The sequence below is a fragment of the Electrophorus electricus genome, chromosome 3, assembly GCF_041902795.1.
Source record: "Electrophorus electricus isolate QZ-2024a chromosome 3, ASM4190279v1, whole genome shotgun sequence".
Taxonomy (NCBI): Eukaryota; Metazoa; Chordata; class Actinopteri; order Gymnotiformes; family Gymnotidae; genus Electrophorus; species Electrophorus electricus.
In genome coordinates this window covers 35,812,758-35,827,262 of record NC_137499.1, presented here as the reverse complement: position 1 = coordinate 35,827,262, position 14,505 = coordinate 35,812,758, and the positions used below count along the sequence as shown (strand labels likewise).

At 43.4% G+C, this 14,505-nt stretch overlaps 1 protein-coding gene across 2 annotated transcripts; it reads left to right on the top strand.

Annotated features, from left to right (window-relative positions):
- Positions 1-3,110: 3,110 nt before the first annotated feature.
- On the top strand, positions 3,111-10,512 carry nptx2a (neuronal pentraxin 2a). 2 transcript variants are annotated; one of them, XM_026997838.3, is made up of 5 exons: positions 3,111-3,985; positions 4,683-4,911; positions 5,407-5,651; positions 7,741-7,920; positions 8,333-10,512. In XM_026997838.3, exons 1-5 carry the CDS (start codon positions 3,530-3,532, stop codon positions 8,558-8,560), a joined length of 1,338 nt encoding a protein of 445 aa, XP_026853639.2. In that variant the 5' UTR covers positions 3,111-3,529; the 3' UTR covers positions 8,561-10,512. The 2 variants fall into 2 exon arrangements, with proteins under 2 accessions (XP_026853639.2, XP_026853638.2); XM_026997837.3 differs by having other exon boundaries at positions 3,112-3,985; positions 4,680-4,911.
- The last annotated feature ends 3,993 nt before the right edge of the window (positions 10,513-14,505 follow it).

Genomic DNA, 14,505 nt, shown 5'->3' with positions numbered 1-14,505 from the left:
TGTGTGTGTGTGTGTGTGTGTGTGTGTGTGTGTGTGTGTATGTGTGTGTGTGTGTGTATGTATGTAGAGGGGGTGTCTGCAGGCATGTGTGTGTTTGTGAGTGTGTGTGGGTGTGTACTGAAGTAAGAAACATGCATCAGTGTGGGCGTGTGTTGGAGGACTGACTCAGAGCAATGCTGTCAGTGATGAGGATGTGGTCACAGGTTGTGAGAGTTTACACGTGTGCTGGAGATGACCCGACTGAACAGAAACTGATGTTGCTGCAATGAATTTTGATTTTAAAGCTTAAGAAATATGTTTCTCAGAATGGCAAGAGTACTACAGTATGCTATGTGGTTAGTACTGCAGGGATACGGTATGCAATGTGGTTAGTACTGCAGGGATACAGTATGCAATGTGGTTAGTACTGCAGGGATCAGTATGATATGTGGTTAGTACTGCAGGTATCAGTATGCAATGTGGTTAGTACTGCAGGTATACACTATGCTATGTGGTTACTACTGCAGATATCAGTATGCTATGTGGTTACTACTGCAGATATACAGTATGCTACGTGGTTACTACTGCAGGTATACAGTATGCTATGAGGTTAGTACTGCAGGTATCAGTATGCAATTTGGTTAGTACTGCAGGGATACAGTATGCAATGTGGTTAGTACTGCAGGGATACAGTATGCAATGTGGTTAGTACTGTAGTTATCAGTATGCTATGTGGTTAGTACTGCAGGGATACAGTATGCAATGTGGTTAGTACTGTAGGTATACAGTATTCTACGTGGTTACTACTGCAGGTATCAGTAAGCTATGTGGTGAGTACTGCAGGTATACACTATGCTACGTGGTTACTACTGCAGGTATCAGTATGCTATGTGGTTACTACTGCAGATATACAGTATGCTACGTGGTTACTACTGCAGGTATACACTATGCTACGTGGTTACTACTGCAGGTATACACTATGCTACGTGGTTACTACTGCAGGTATACAGTATGCTATGTGGTTACTACTGCAGATATACAGTATGTTATGTGGTTAGTACTGCAGGTATCGTGGTTACTACTGCAGGTATCAGTAAGCTATGTGGTGAGTACTACAGGTATACACTATACTATGTGGTTACTACTGCAGGTATACAGTATGCTATGTGATTAATACTATTGGGATGCTTGGCTCTGATAGTCTTTGGAGACAGGTAATTTTAAGGATACATTATAGTACTGGAAAAAGCTGAAACATGGACAAATACGTTTATGTTTTAATAAGATGTTAATAAACAATTAAGGCAGATTATTGCAGTTGTTAAATAATTTTTATGCTTTGAGGAAAGAAAGATTTCCTTTGCTTTGCCAAGATAACTGTGGCAGCCCTTGTTCCATGAAGAAAGGATGAGAGAAGAGAGACAGAAAGAAAGCGTGAGAGTGAGATATACTTTAGGTCCTGTGGGCCTTTGGACCTCTGAGCTGTGTGGCCTCCGAGCTGGCTATTCCTTACTGTATGTGTCAGCTTAACTGCGAAGCTGTCACCACCCGTGTGACCTGGAGTGGCCAGTGATCTAGCAGCAAGGGACCAACAACCCCTCGCTCTTCCACTGACACCCACAATAAGAACATTAAACACAAACAGAGGGCCATTATGTCATTTGAATTGTCCCCTGGAAATGCTTGTTGGTTTTATAGTGGGTTAACTAAGTATAACTTGATAGTATGGGAAAAGATTACATATTGCATATAAGTTCGGTAAAATCACCAATGCCCTTGACATGAATAAATTCACCTTATTTAGAGATCTGTCATTCAGATTATTCTCTAAACATTAAAAAAAAAAAATTAAAATGATCGTCAAACTTGTTATTAGGTAAAGCTACTGACCATATCTTCAAAACAAGTTGAACATGTGTTTCCAACAGTAAGAATACAGACCAGGCTCATGCTTTCTTGTGGTTTCCAATGGTTCCATGGCCGAGTGTTTTTCTTTTAATTCTCTGCCTTCAAATGTGAACTACAACCCTCTGCTTGCCAAGTGGGATGTCTATGTACAACTACTGAAAACGTAGCCAAATAGGGGTCCTGAGCCCGAAAGAATAATCAGCACGGCAATAAAAACCCTGTTGACTGCAATCATCACTCATCCTTCACGCTCCGCTCCACCACTTTCCTGATCAAATGGAAGAGCAATAGAGAGACGGTTTTACTGTAGAACCAAACAAACCCTAAGCCATCTGAATTGAAACACTGTATAATCGGAAGAGCGGTACTAATCATTTTGTCGCACTCCCAATAAATCAGGGCAAACTACGGTTTCTTGATTTTAGATCTGCTTGCAACACATTTGAGCAGCTCTTATAATGATCTGGAAACTTCAACAGCTCAAAGTTCCTACCCCACTAATGCGCTGGTTACACCATTTCCTCAGAGACAGACCACAGGAAGTAATAGTGGACGATTAATTTCCCCACCTCCAGTCCTTCTGCTGGCCCACCGAAGGGCTGTGATCTCAGCTCATTTCTTTTCCAATTATGCATAAAAAGTGACTGAAAAAGCTCATCATCTGTCACTTATTACCAATATGCAGATGACAGTCCATTCTTCGCTTGCTCAGCAATCATGACTCTCTTCTGGCCTATGAACGATCCATTTTTGCAAGTTCCCACATGGCGTGACAATTCCTTACATCTCAATGCCGCAAAGAATAAAGAATAGCCTGTCAGCTTTAGAACACAGAATTGCGTCACCTACCGCCACCTACTGAGAGAGCAGTAGGAAGCAACACCTTCAACCAGAACACCTAGCCCGCTATTAACAATGTCTCTCAGTCATTCACACATTGAAAAGCCTGTCCGTCCAGTTTGACGCTTACTCCGCGTTACTGAGGCAGTACTGCTATATGGAAGCAATTTCTATAATATCTAACGCGTTTAAAAACCTTATTCATTTAAAAGGTGACCTTATTTAAGTCTACATCTGGCGTAAGTGACTGTAACATATGCCCTCGAGCAAAATGAAATCCTGATTTGTGACTCGCGGGAGTAAATGACGTAGTTGAACCCCAGTCAGGTTGCGCGTTTGCTCAGACCAGCCAAACGACGCGCCGTAGCCGTGATGAATAATCCGTTATAGCGCGGTAGCTGTACTTTCAGCACCACTGAGGACGTGTGCATCACGCCGAGTTCACACCGAGTTTTTAGCGCATAGGCTATTTCATTTCATCTTTCTCGGTCTGGATCGCTAATTTAAGGATAAAAGGCGATTTAAGAAACCATACAGGGCTAATAACCTTTATTACCTGGAAAACACCTGTTTGGGGGGATTTTCTCCAAATAACTTTTTCAAATGCATTGTGATTATTTTCGAAGTCCACGGAAACGCGGTGTTGCTGGTGGTTTTATGTGAAGACGCCGGAGCGGGAAATTAACAAAATATCTTTTATTTTTGAAAGGGCTTTCTCCCTCAGAATAAACAGATTACATGTGCGCGTGATAAATGCAAAGTGTTCCGAACTGATTACCTTTGAGTTGCACTTGCTTTCGAAATGGTCACTTTCTTTGTTGGACTTCTATACATTTGCGCGCTGGTGAGTGGAAAGGTGGTTCGTGCAAATGGTCAACCGAAGGGCAGTCGCTTCATGTGCACGGCCGTACCTGCGGGCACAGATGTCAGCTGCCCGGTGGAGACAACGAATCGGGTGCAAAGTACGAGCCCGCAGGAGGAAGAGTTCAGGAACACAATCATTCAACTCCGAGAGACCATTTTGCAGCAAAAAGAGACCATCGTTAGTCAGCAGGGCACGATCAAAGAGCTTAACTCCAAACTTTCTCGCTGTGAAGCCGCAGCTCAAGATACACGAGATGCCAAGTCGCGAGGTGGCTCGCGGAGAAAGGACTACAGCAAAATCACAATGGGAGATCTGCCGCGTGATCCTACAGAGACCATAGATCAGCTGGGCAAGACCATGCAGAGTCTGAAGCACCGTCTGGAAAGCCTGGAGGTGCGGACACCTGCACTCGAATAACATTACGGCAGATAATATATCGTTAACGTTTTAATTAATCATATTTGCAGTCCTACAACCTATATAAATAAATAAAATTCACAGATATTTATGCAATCTGCTCTGTTGACAAACGTTACCTCGTTAAATGGCGTTAAAAGTTTTGCCCTTTCTGAAGGCTCTCCCATATCACACCAGCCTCCTCCCTTCACTCTCTGTCTCTGTCTTTCTATATCTCGCTTTCTCTGTCTCACACACACATGCAAGAACACGCGCGTGCGCGCGCGCACACACACACACACACACAAACACATATTACTATTTATTACTGTTTTTATGAGGGCTCGACTGCACCTAAATTTTAAATTCTAACCTTAGCGTATCGTAACCAGAATGGTGAGAATCTGCTGTGTAGACAGAATCTGCTGGGTAGGTGCACGCACACACAAAGACACATTCACGCACATACACCTATGCACACACGTCACCCTTAACATGCGCGCACACACACACTCAGAGCTGCATTGCATGTGGCTCATCACTTTCGCTTCTCCAAGAGAAAAAGACGGGACAATGTTTTTTGTTTTTGTTTTTTTTTTGGCGGTGTGACTTGGCGAGGTGACTTAGCACGCTACGGGTGGCTCTGCCGCCCGAGGCGGACCCCGGTCATACAGTTGTCTCCCTTCTCCAGCAGCAGCAGCGCGCTAACGCGTCCAGCATGGAAGCGGTAACCTCGGCGCTCCCCGGCGACCTGCGCGACCTGCTGAAGCAGCGCCTGGGTGACCTGGAGGGCCAGCTCCTGCGCAGGGTGGCGGAGCTGGAGGAGGAGAAGAGCCAGTTGTACAACGAAACGGCGGCCCACCGCCAGCGCACAGAGAGCACCCTCAGCTCACTGCTGGACAGGATCGGCGAGCTGGAGAGAAGTATGCGCCAGCAAAGGCAAAGTCGTGTATCTGCCGCTGCCTGACTCTTGGTATTTACGTGTTGTATGCTTGAGATGGCCGCGATTATGTGTCACCCGTGAGCGATGTTTAAAGTCAGGCCCAATCCTAGCTGGGTGCAAGCTGCATACAGCTGCATAGCTGCGTATAAAATAACTTAGCATTTGCCGCCAGCTGTTTCCTGATTCTCCTCTTTGTTGAATAAAGAGTTTATCTGCCATCCATCTGGCATCACCATTTTCAATACCAAGTACAGCGTCAGTGGCATCAACAGGACCAATTTACTAATGATGACAAAGGATTGAATTTGACCCTGCAACATTAGCATCGTAGTAGACTGCTGAGTCTGCCCTGTCTTATCCTCCAGTTATAAATACCCCAGTGCATTTGGTCCAGTACACGCAAATCATTGAAACTGCTGCAGTTGTTATGAGCTGATAGTAAATATAGTTCATATCCTTCTCTTTTTCCTTGCAGGTAACAATGCATTTAAGTCCCCAGAGGACTTCAAGATATCTCTGCCCTTGCGCACAAATTATCTGTATGGCCGTATCAAGAAGAGTCTGCCGGAGATGTATGCCTTCACTGTGTGCATGTGGCTCAAGTCCAGTGCTAGTCCCGGAATCGGAACTCCTTTCTCCTACGGCGTCCGCGGACAGGCCAACGAGATCGTGCTAATAGAATGGGGCAACAACCCCATCGAGCTGCTCATCAATGACAAAGTGAGTTGTTGATTTTGCACAGAAAGCTTTGACTGTGTTTCTGTTTTGTGTATCTTGCCGTGTTTTGCTTTCCCAGGAGATCAAGAGTTTGACGCACAAGGTTATGTCATCAGAGATAGCTAAAGGGTCGCACCTACGAGTGAGGCGTTTAACCCCAAACTGTTCCAGGGCAGGCTAACGCAAGTTGCTTTTGGAACAAATCTAAATAACAAAGTGTTAAGTCAGCTTCTATACGTTTTATAGCTACAGATGGAACCCTGAGCGCCATACTCTAGAATTATAGACCTAAAAGTAAATGCAGCATTCAGTCGTGATGCTGGGTCTGCTAGGCTGGCTAGTCTGCCGTTGCCAACGTTGTGTTTTGCCAGTACGTCCAGCTCCGCCATCGCTTCAGATGTGTTTATGTCATAGCTTCTGCCGGTCCTCTTCACAACACTTCCAACACTTCAGGACATTGGCCTCGTTCACAAGACAATCTGCTGGTGAGGTCCAGTTTAAAAAGTATCTTTCTCCGGAAAAAGCGACAAGATGGCAATATCAACCTTCTAACTCTGTTCACTACCTGAACTTTCTTGTTGAGAATTGGGTTTTGTCCTGTTGATTGCGCAATATGCATTGAGTCTGGTGTGGCCATGAGGCTCCAGAGAACCTGACCCTGCTTGACAGCATACAAGAGTTCGCCAGCGTGTTAAGTCTACCATCTGGATGTTGCGCTGGATGTATCAGGAATGGAAATTTAAAAAAAACAGTCTATAAATGTGTTTTGTTTAATAAAACCCACTTTTGCAATAATGAACAAATACAGCAAAACGCAGAAATTTTGAGAAACAATTGTCAGACATTTTTCGTATACTGTTGACCAGCACGTTAGATCCTAATCCTCTTAAAACATGAATTCCTCATCTTATTCATTATGTTTCTTTGTGAGACTCTTTTGCCAATGGAGAATGGAAATCATTAGATCTCTGTGTCTCTGGCTCCTGTTGAATGTAACCTAGGGGTCAAGAGAGAGTGTGAGTGAGAAGTAAAAGCGGATTTGGCTGCCTGACTAATTCCCATGACACATTTCCTGAGTTGTGTCAGTTCTTCTAGCTTATTGAGAGAGGCAGCTTGCCCTACAGCTCCCTGCTACAGCATGCATTATACATGCATGCGTGCGTGTGTGTGTGTGTGTGTGTGTGTGCGCGCAGGCGGGGGGCTTAAAAAAGAGAGAGCGAGAGGGAGAGAGAGACATACTGCCTTGCTGACTGATTAGACTACCTGTCAAGTGCATCTTTAGCGCTTTTCCTTTCTGCAGTACATCCTGCTCCACTTACGATTGTACTATTCTGCCTTACGCCATACTAATTTTACCTTTCCTTATTCAAGCTTTAGGCTTTGACTGTAATCACTTCCTTTCTAATGTGTCCTCACTGGGAATTAGATTACAAAACAGTTACACTAACGCAAGGGGCACATCTCATTGGTGAATAAAAGAGAAAAGTGTTTACATATAATATATCACAGCTACATCTGCATATGCTGGTTGTTGGTCATGGAGGAAGGTGCATAGCGATGTACTGATGGCTATCTGTGAGCATTTGGTTTTAGACTACCTGAAAAAGGCTTCTGGTTGGCTTTAGATAAGAAGTTAGTTGACAAGAGCAAGTCGACTAAGCCAACATACAATAGAAAGAGGGATGGAGAATGACAGTGGATGTTGGTACACCAGCAATACAAAGTGTTCATTTCCAGCTAAGAAGGAGGCAGTGGACGCTGGATTTGTGCAGCAGACACTTCAAAATGACACCTGAAATTACCCAGAAACTACTGAATAATCCCAACCATCTATCTGATCTGGTCTGTTCCTTCTTCAGCACTGAGCTGTTATGCCTTACAATGAAGCACTGTGGGTATATTAACCCTGCAATTCTTTACGATGCCCTCCTTTTTACATACCAAGCATTGTGTAACCGTGCCGCATTGTATGTACCTTCACCTTATGTTCCGTAGTATTATATATACTGTGAAATATTCACCTGCTCTCCATGCCGAAGACCTTCTAATGTAAATGCAAATGTCAATGTATTCATTGTTCTGCTCCCCACAGGTGGCTCAGCTGCCTCTGTCTGTGAGCGACGGCCGATGGCATCACATCTGCATCACCTGGACAACCAGGGACGGCTTCTGGGAGGCCTATCAGGATGGTGAGAGACTAGGCACCGGAGAGAACCTGGCCCCCTGGCACCCAATTAAACCTGGAGGAGTGATCATACTGGGTCAGGAACAGGTAAGAGCAAGGGAGAGAAAAAAGAGGCCGACCGCAGGGGCTTGGCAGAAAGAAAATAGAGCGAGTCTTCACACGCGATGAGCAAAAGACGTCATCCCTCATTATTTATGAAGCTGCTGCCCTGTCTTCACACTGTCATGCCACATGGTGTGAGCAGGGGACTGATCTGTTACTCCTAAGAGATGGTAGGCAAAGAAGACTGACAACGGTCGTTGAACCTAACCGAAACATGAGATAACCAAACTGTGTTTGGTCTGTTCGGACCCAGAGTAAAAACAGAGCGTAGGTTTTTCATTTAGGGTGTTAAAGCAAAAAAAAAATGCAAAGTAGAAGGCACCTGGTGTGCTTCAGAATCTGCCAATCTTGAGTGACTGAAACAAAGTGACTTTCTCCCATTTCCTTGTTTTTCCAGGACATCGTCGGCGGGAGGTTCGACGCCACGCAGGCTTTCGTCGGGGAGCTGAGCCACTTCAACATGTGGGATCGGGTCCTGAGGCCCGCGGACATTGCCGGCATGGCCAACTGCTCGGCCTACATGCCGGGCAATGTCGTGCCCTGGATAGACGGTAACGTGGAGGTGTTGGGAGGAGCTGCAAAAGTAGCGCTGGAGATCTGCGAGGACCGCCTCTTTGACTCGTAGGAGCCCGCCCACCCCATTCGGCTCTGTCGCCATTTTTCTGAGGTGAAGCACTTCGCTATGCTGCTTCGGGGCAACTGTGGAAGGAAAAGGTGGTTTGCTGAAACAGTATTCGCTGTGCTTATGAGCGTTCCTTCTGGCTGATTTCCCCTTTCTGCTGTTTTGCATTTTGTTTAAAGTTTTAGCGTCTGCGAGGTCTGATTCAGTAACTGTGATATGTGTGATAAGTGTGTAAATGTCTGGGGTTTTTTCCTTTTTAAAAAAAAAAATCAGGTTTGAGAACAGTTGAGTACATCCAAGCTTTGGCTTCTTGGTGATGTTCTGTATGCATTTGTCTTGCACATGTCTTTCAAATGTACCTCCTTCAAAAACCCGTATGAGTTTATTAAAAAAAAAAAACAATTCTACAAAAAAGTGATCACAAATGTGATCACTCCCATATGTTCAATTTGAAGGTTCTTTTGAGTCTTGCATCACTTGTGAGAAGAGTTTTTAACAATGAGTGAAAATTAGTGCACCACAGTAGAGGGCTTGGAACAGAAATTATTTGCTTTTAAAAACATTTGTGAATGAATAACTTCAAACATGCAGAATTGTCTTCGCACCCAAAGGTAACAGTGTGTTCATGTTTATGTTGGTGTGCATATGTGTGCTCGTGGATTCATTAAGGGAATTAGTGGAGAGAAACATTCACTCACTCTCGAGTAGCTGCCATCTCCAGCAGATTTTTCCACACAGCTTGGTGAGGTTAAAAGCAAAGTTGCCAAAGACTGGCCTACAATTCCCAGCATCCCTTATCCGCAGAAAGCAACCAGAAGGAGAGAGGCCGAGTGTTGACCCTTATTCATCTAGCAAAGCACTGGATTTATTCGTTAAGGAAGTAGATGCTTTGGAATTTTTGATGCACTTTTGTAGATGAGATTTGTTCACCATGACCAATGACTTTAGATGAACTGTGAGCAAGCTGTTGCAGAAGAGGTGTTGTACATTTAATAGACTTGCTTAATGGTACATGTACATAATCAGAGTTTTTATCTCAAAACCTTTGAGACCCTAGCACAAAGCACTGAAAACAATTAAAGTATTGGAAAGTAATAATGCTAAAGATGAAGGAGAGACCGCTTGCTTTCTCTTTACACGTGACAACAGGAAGATGTAAGGCATTGCCCTCGTGAAGCTTCAGAGAGGAACCTGCGTTATTTTTGTACATTAGTCCATTAGCGCTTGATCAGTTTAGACCACATACTGCACTGTACAGTAATGTTTAAGTAAAGCCATGGGATAGCTACATTATAACGGACCTTTATGTATGCCAAGATTTCAGTGCTGTCTGCACATGTTTTCATGTGCACCACCATGCCTGTCAGCCTTGTATCTAGCGCTGTTAAAATGTAGGAAAGCATTCGCAGGTTGATGAGTGGAAAGATAAGATCAAAATCTCATAGCTTCTCCGTAGAATGTATTATTCATAAATGTTTAGAACCCACTAATTGGCAGAAAGTTGTTTGCTGCCGTTTTGTGTCCTTTAAGAGGCAGAGAATGCTGCACTGATGCAATGATGCTGGTACAACATTCTCAACTATTGTTTATTAGCATTTGGTTGTGATTGCAAACCTGTTGCTCTGTATGTACTCCAGGAGAAAATTCTGTAATATAAATGGTTTGTGTATTTTTATCTGTTCTGTTAAAAATGTCAACATTTTGAATCTGAATTTCATGTTCAAAAGTTGTATGGCCTCCTAGCACCAACTGTGCTCTCTTGGTCTGTCAAAGATTCTGTCTTTAAATGTAAGCATCTATTCTAGTGCGAGTGTAGCGTGACATGGCTGGATTGGTAAAACTGAAAGTAAACTGAAAGTGCTTCTGATTTAGCCTCTGCCTCTCTTTCCTCATAAGAACCTTCTCATGCAGTTTAATACTGAGGTGTGGCTGAATATCTTCTTCACCCAATAAATGATTGTGAAATATGTACTGTTTTATCTGAGGACGTGTGAACATGTGACACTGAACAGATGCTTATTGAGAAGTTATTCTCACAGAAACTTTGCAACAGGAATCTGGGAAATCAAACGGAAGCATGTGGCCCACTCTTTGTCAGGCACTCGTGTGTGTAAGGGGGACATTTGATCAGCTGTCAAGCCTTCCACACTCCAGATGTTATTACTGCTATGATGTCTGACATATCTCTAATCAAACTGCGACAGCATTGTAGAGTGGACATGGGGAGGTTTAACTGGACATAAATAGCAATTCCTCTCTCCCTCTCCCTCTCTCCTCTGTTATGGCGCTAAATATTACCAACAGCCCAAAATCCTTAGCATGGCAAGGCTACGTGGGGAAATGGAAAAACAAAATCTGTGGATTATGAGTAGTTTAATGTAGGTCACACTTTTCCAAAGCTTAGTCCTGTAAATTCCTGCTGGCAGGCTTGTGACTATCATTGATTACTAGCCTGCTTTCGTCTCAGGCATCAAGTAATTGCTTTGTCACCTGAACTCAGTTCATTTCATTTAGCAGACAACCCACTTTTAACACAGTAAAAATGCTTAGGCTGCTTTGACAAGCAATTATTTTGAATGCCACAGAGACCACAGGAGTAGTAAAGAGGGTCTTAATGAGAAACTGTTTTTCTGCAGGGGACTAAAACCTAAATATGTGCCCAAAATGTAGCTGGAAAATGAGGGAAACAGTAGCCTTCACACAGTCCAATAAAACCAGCATGGTAGTTTTCTGAGTATTTTAAAGAGCATTCATAATTTTGTCATACACCATACACGACTAATTAAATTAGGTTTAGTGGTACAACAACTGGTCAAGCTCAGAAATAATAATTAAAAAGAAAAGACTACCTATTCCACCCCTAATAAAAAAAAGAGAAAATGTTTGTTTTTTTGGTATTGCCTAGGGATGCATTCAATCTTTAGAAGGTGCTTGGTGAGTGTATACCAGTATTAAGCTGTAATTAGATGAAAGGAAGAGCTTAGTTACTACTAACATTGCACTGAGAGTATGCAAAGAGCCATCATGACATCATTTCACCCAACCAGTCACTGCTACGTTAAAGGAAGACCTGCTAACTCTGATGACTTCTTACAGGCTCATCGAGACGATGCTCAATGCTCTCTCTCCCTTTCTCACTCTCTCTCTCTCTCTCTCGCTCTCTTTCTCCCTTACTCTTCAAGTATATGAAGAATATGGATTAATTCTTTTTAGCAGAACAACTTTCATTAAATGATAATAATACTGAACATTAGAACCTCTACCCACTGCAGCAAACATCTGTTCTCAAAACTCCTCTCTTCTTTTCTCGAATCTCATTATATCATATACAGTTTTGAAATATCTCGCCTATCTTGTTTGTTCAAACAGATTCTTATGTACTAGATCGAGATTTAATACTAAATTAGTCTTCAAAAGTTCCAGGCAGCTGGCTCCCTGGCTTTGTTTTGCCCTAATGCCAGACTTAACCTGTTTAATGGGACATGATGAATAGCTGCAAATTTAAACAGTCTGCGAAGTTAAGAAGAGGTGATTGCACAATTGCAAAAAGTGGAGATGTATTCAGGGAGTGTTCCACATGTGGGGAGCTGCTGGTTGGTGTGGATATGACATCACTCCTGATTCTAGATCTTTCCTGGTCTAATAATTGCACGCAGTTAAAATTGACATAATCCCAGGGCCTCTGTGACTGAATTAATCACAACCACTGGAGCCATTTGGTGGCCACAGGGCTGTTTCCAGATGTGGCTGGCAGTGGATCAGGGCTTTACCCGTGTTACCCATGTGATGACCCCAGGTCCACCCGCACCTCCTGGGACATACATAAGCTGCAACGTGCAAATTAAGCAGGCTTAGGGTTAGCGCACACACAACCCCACCAATACACAGACGCTTAAGATCTTCCTGCCCTGACATTTACACATCATCTGCCTTCCATCGGGGATGCAGAGCGATCTGCTCCAAAACCCATTTACAGTGATGAATTTTAATGCTGGCTGGGCTGGACCCACACGAAAGGCAGTTTTGGCTCAAACAAAGATCTCATCATTGTAACTGCTGCCAAAGGTGTCTGATGGAGACTGTCAGGCCGAAGAAGGAAGAGTAGATGGTAGTGTTGTAACGGGCCTGCATGGTAATCTGGTTCACTCAAGCTTTGTACTGCTACCAGGGCAAGCATCACGTTTACTGATACTTATCCTAGCTGTACAGGATGCTAAAGGTTCCCAATCAGGATCAAAATAAAAGAAATGAGAAATGAGGATGTATCTGTTCACACAGATATGACCTTAACTGGTCATACTAAGGCTCTACTAATTCTTGGTGTGCTTTTACATGATATGGAAGCATTTAGAAGTCTAGCATGTTTCTTTTTATCACCATAGTTCAGATTTTACTATCTAATTAATAGAAAAAAAGCTTGGAGTGGAAAACAGGAACATAATTTCTCCTTCACCTCCTTGTAAGGAGCCACATTTGGCAGGCTACTCTCTCTAACCTTGAACGGTTCGAAGTGCACAATACCACTTTTTTGCCCACTGCCTCAGTCGATTTTCTTTTAGTCGCACACGAGTTTTTCCTACTCTGTTCATGACTAAAGGGAAAAGCATTTCCATTAACTGCATTACGATGTGAGACGTGAGATGCAGATTCCCTCCCAGGAGCAGAAGACGTATCGAACTGTACTGCAGTGATCGTGATCAAGCTTCCTGCTCCGGGCCACGGTGAGAAAAATCAGCAATCAGCGGGAGAACACTGATCCACGATCAGAATGAAAGAATAAAGTGAAAGGCAGAGCAAAAGCCAGAGCAAGCAAACAGTCAAGGTCAGCGGACAGCGCGGCACCATGTGTTCCACTTGTAGCGGTGTCAGGGGGGAAGCCAGCCACTGCCTGGGACACCCTCCTTCTTTCACTGATCATTCTCTCTGGTACTCTTTGACTTGTGAGTCAACCACTCAAATCCCTCGTTTGGATTTCAAAGTCAGGTATTATAAGTTTGTGACCTGCAGTACAGCCATTTTTCAGCGTAGTCACGCGCATTTCCGTGTCGCACTTTTACCTTCGTGAGAATATTCAGCAAGAGTTACAAAAATAAACACGAACACAATCATTTTCAATTTTTCCTTTCCTGAGCAGTTTCTCTCCCATGTGCTTCTTGTGGGTAGAATTCCCCTGTAGATAGTATTTGTACAGGTACAGTCTCAGAAACGGGAACAGAGTCAATAAGGAAGGGCTTTGGGTGACTCTCTTTCCTTCCAGCAGCCACTGAGACTATAGTCCAATGGTCTCATTTCAATTTGTATTTCTACTCTGGTTGCAGTATGTTCTCTGGAGATAATCATTCCCTGTAAACATGCTTTTGTAGAAATGTATATGCTGAGGAAGACCGAGAGAGAGAGAGAGAGAGAGAGAGAGAGAGAGAGAGAGAGAGAGAGAGAGAGAGAGAGAATTAAAAGAAGATGAAGCATATAAAACCAAATGAATGGTTTATGTGGTCTATTTATGAGGTGCATGATGAGCTCTAATGCAGTTTTCTCCATTTCCACCTATTCAGTGCACATCAGCTTTGTCCCAGACTGAGTGACACCTTCACTGCTACAAGGAGAATATTTCATAGCACATCAAGAAGCGAGACCTATTGAGATTCTGACAACCACACGTCATCACCATGAAAAAAACAGCATCTTATTCACTCTTTCTCTGTCTCCCTCTCCTTCTGTCTCTCTCTCTCTCTCTCTCTCTCTCTCTCTCTCTCTCTCCATTTCTCTCTGTCTTTCACATGATTAAGATAGTGAAAATGGATCAAAAATGACACTATCACAGCAACACGCTTCTATGATTTGTGCACTGAGGTAACCTGAGACACTAAATCAAATCAATTAGGCTGTGCCCATGTTTAAAAGTATAGCTTGACAATTTGACAGAAGTTCTAAATTGCTTGGCTAGAAGA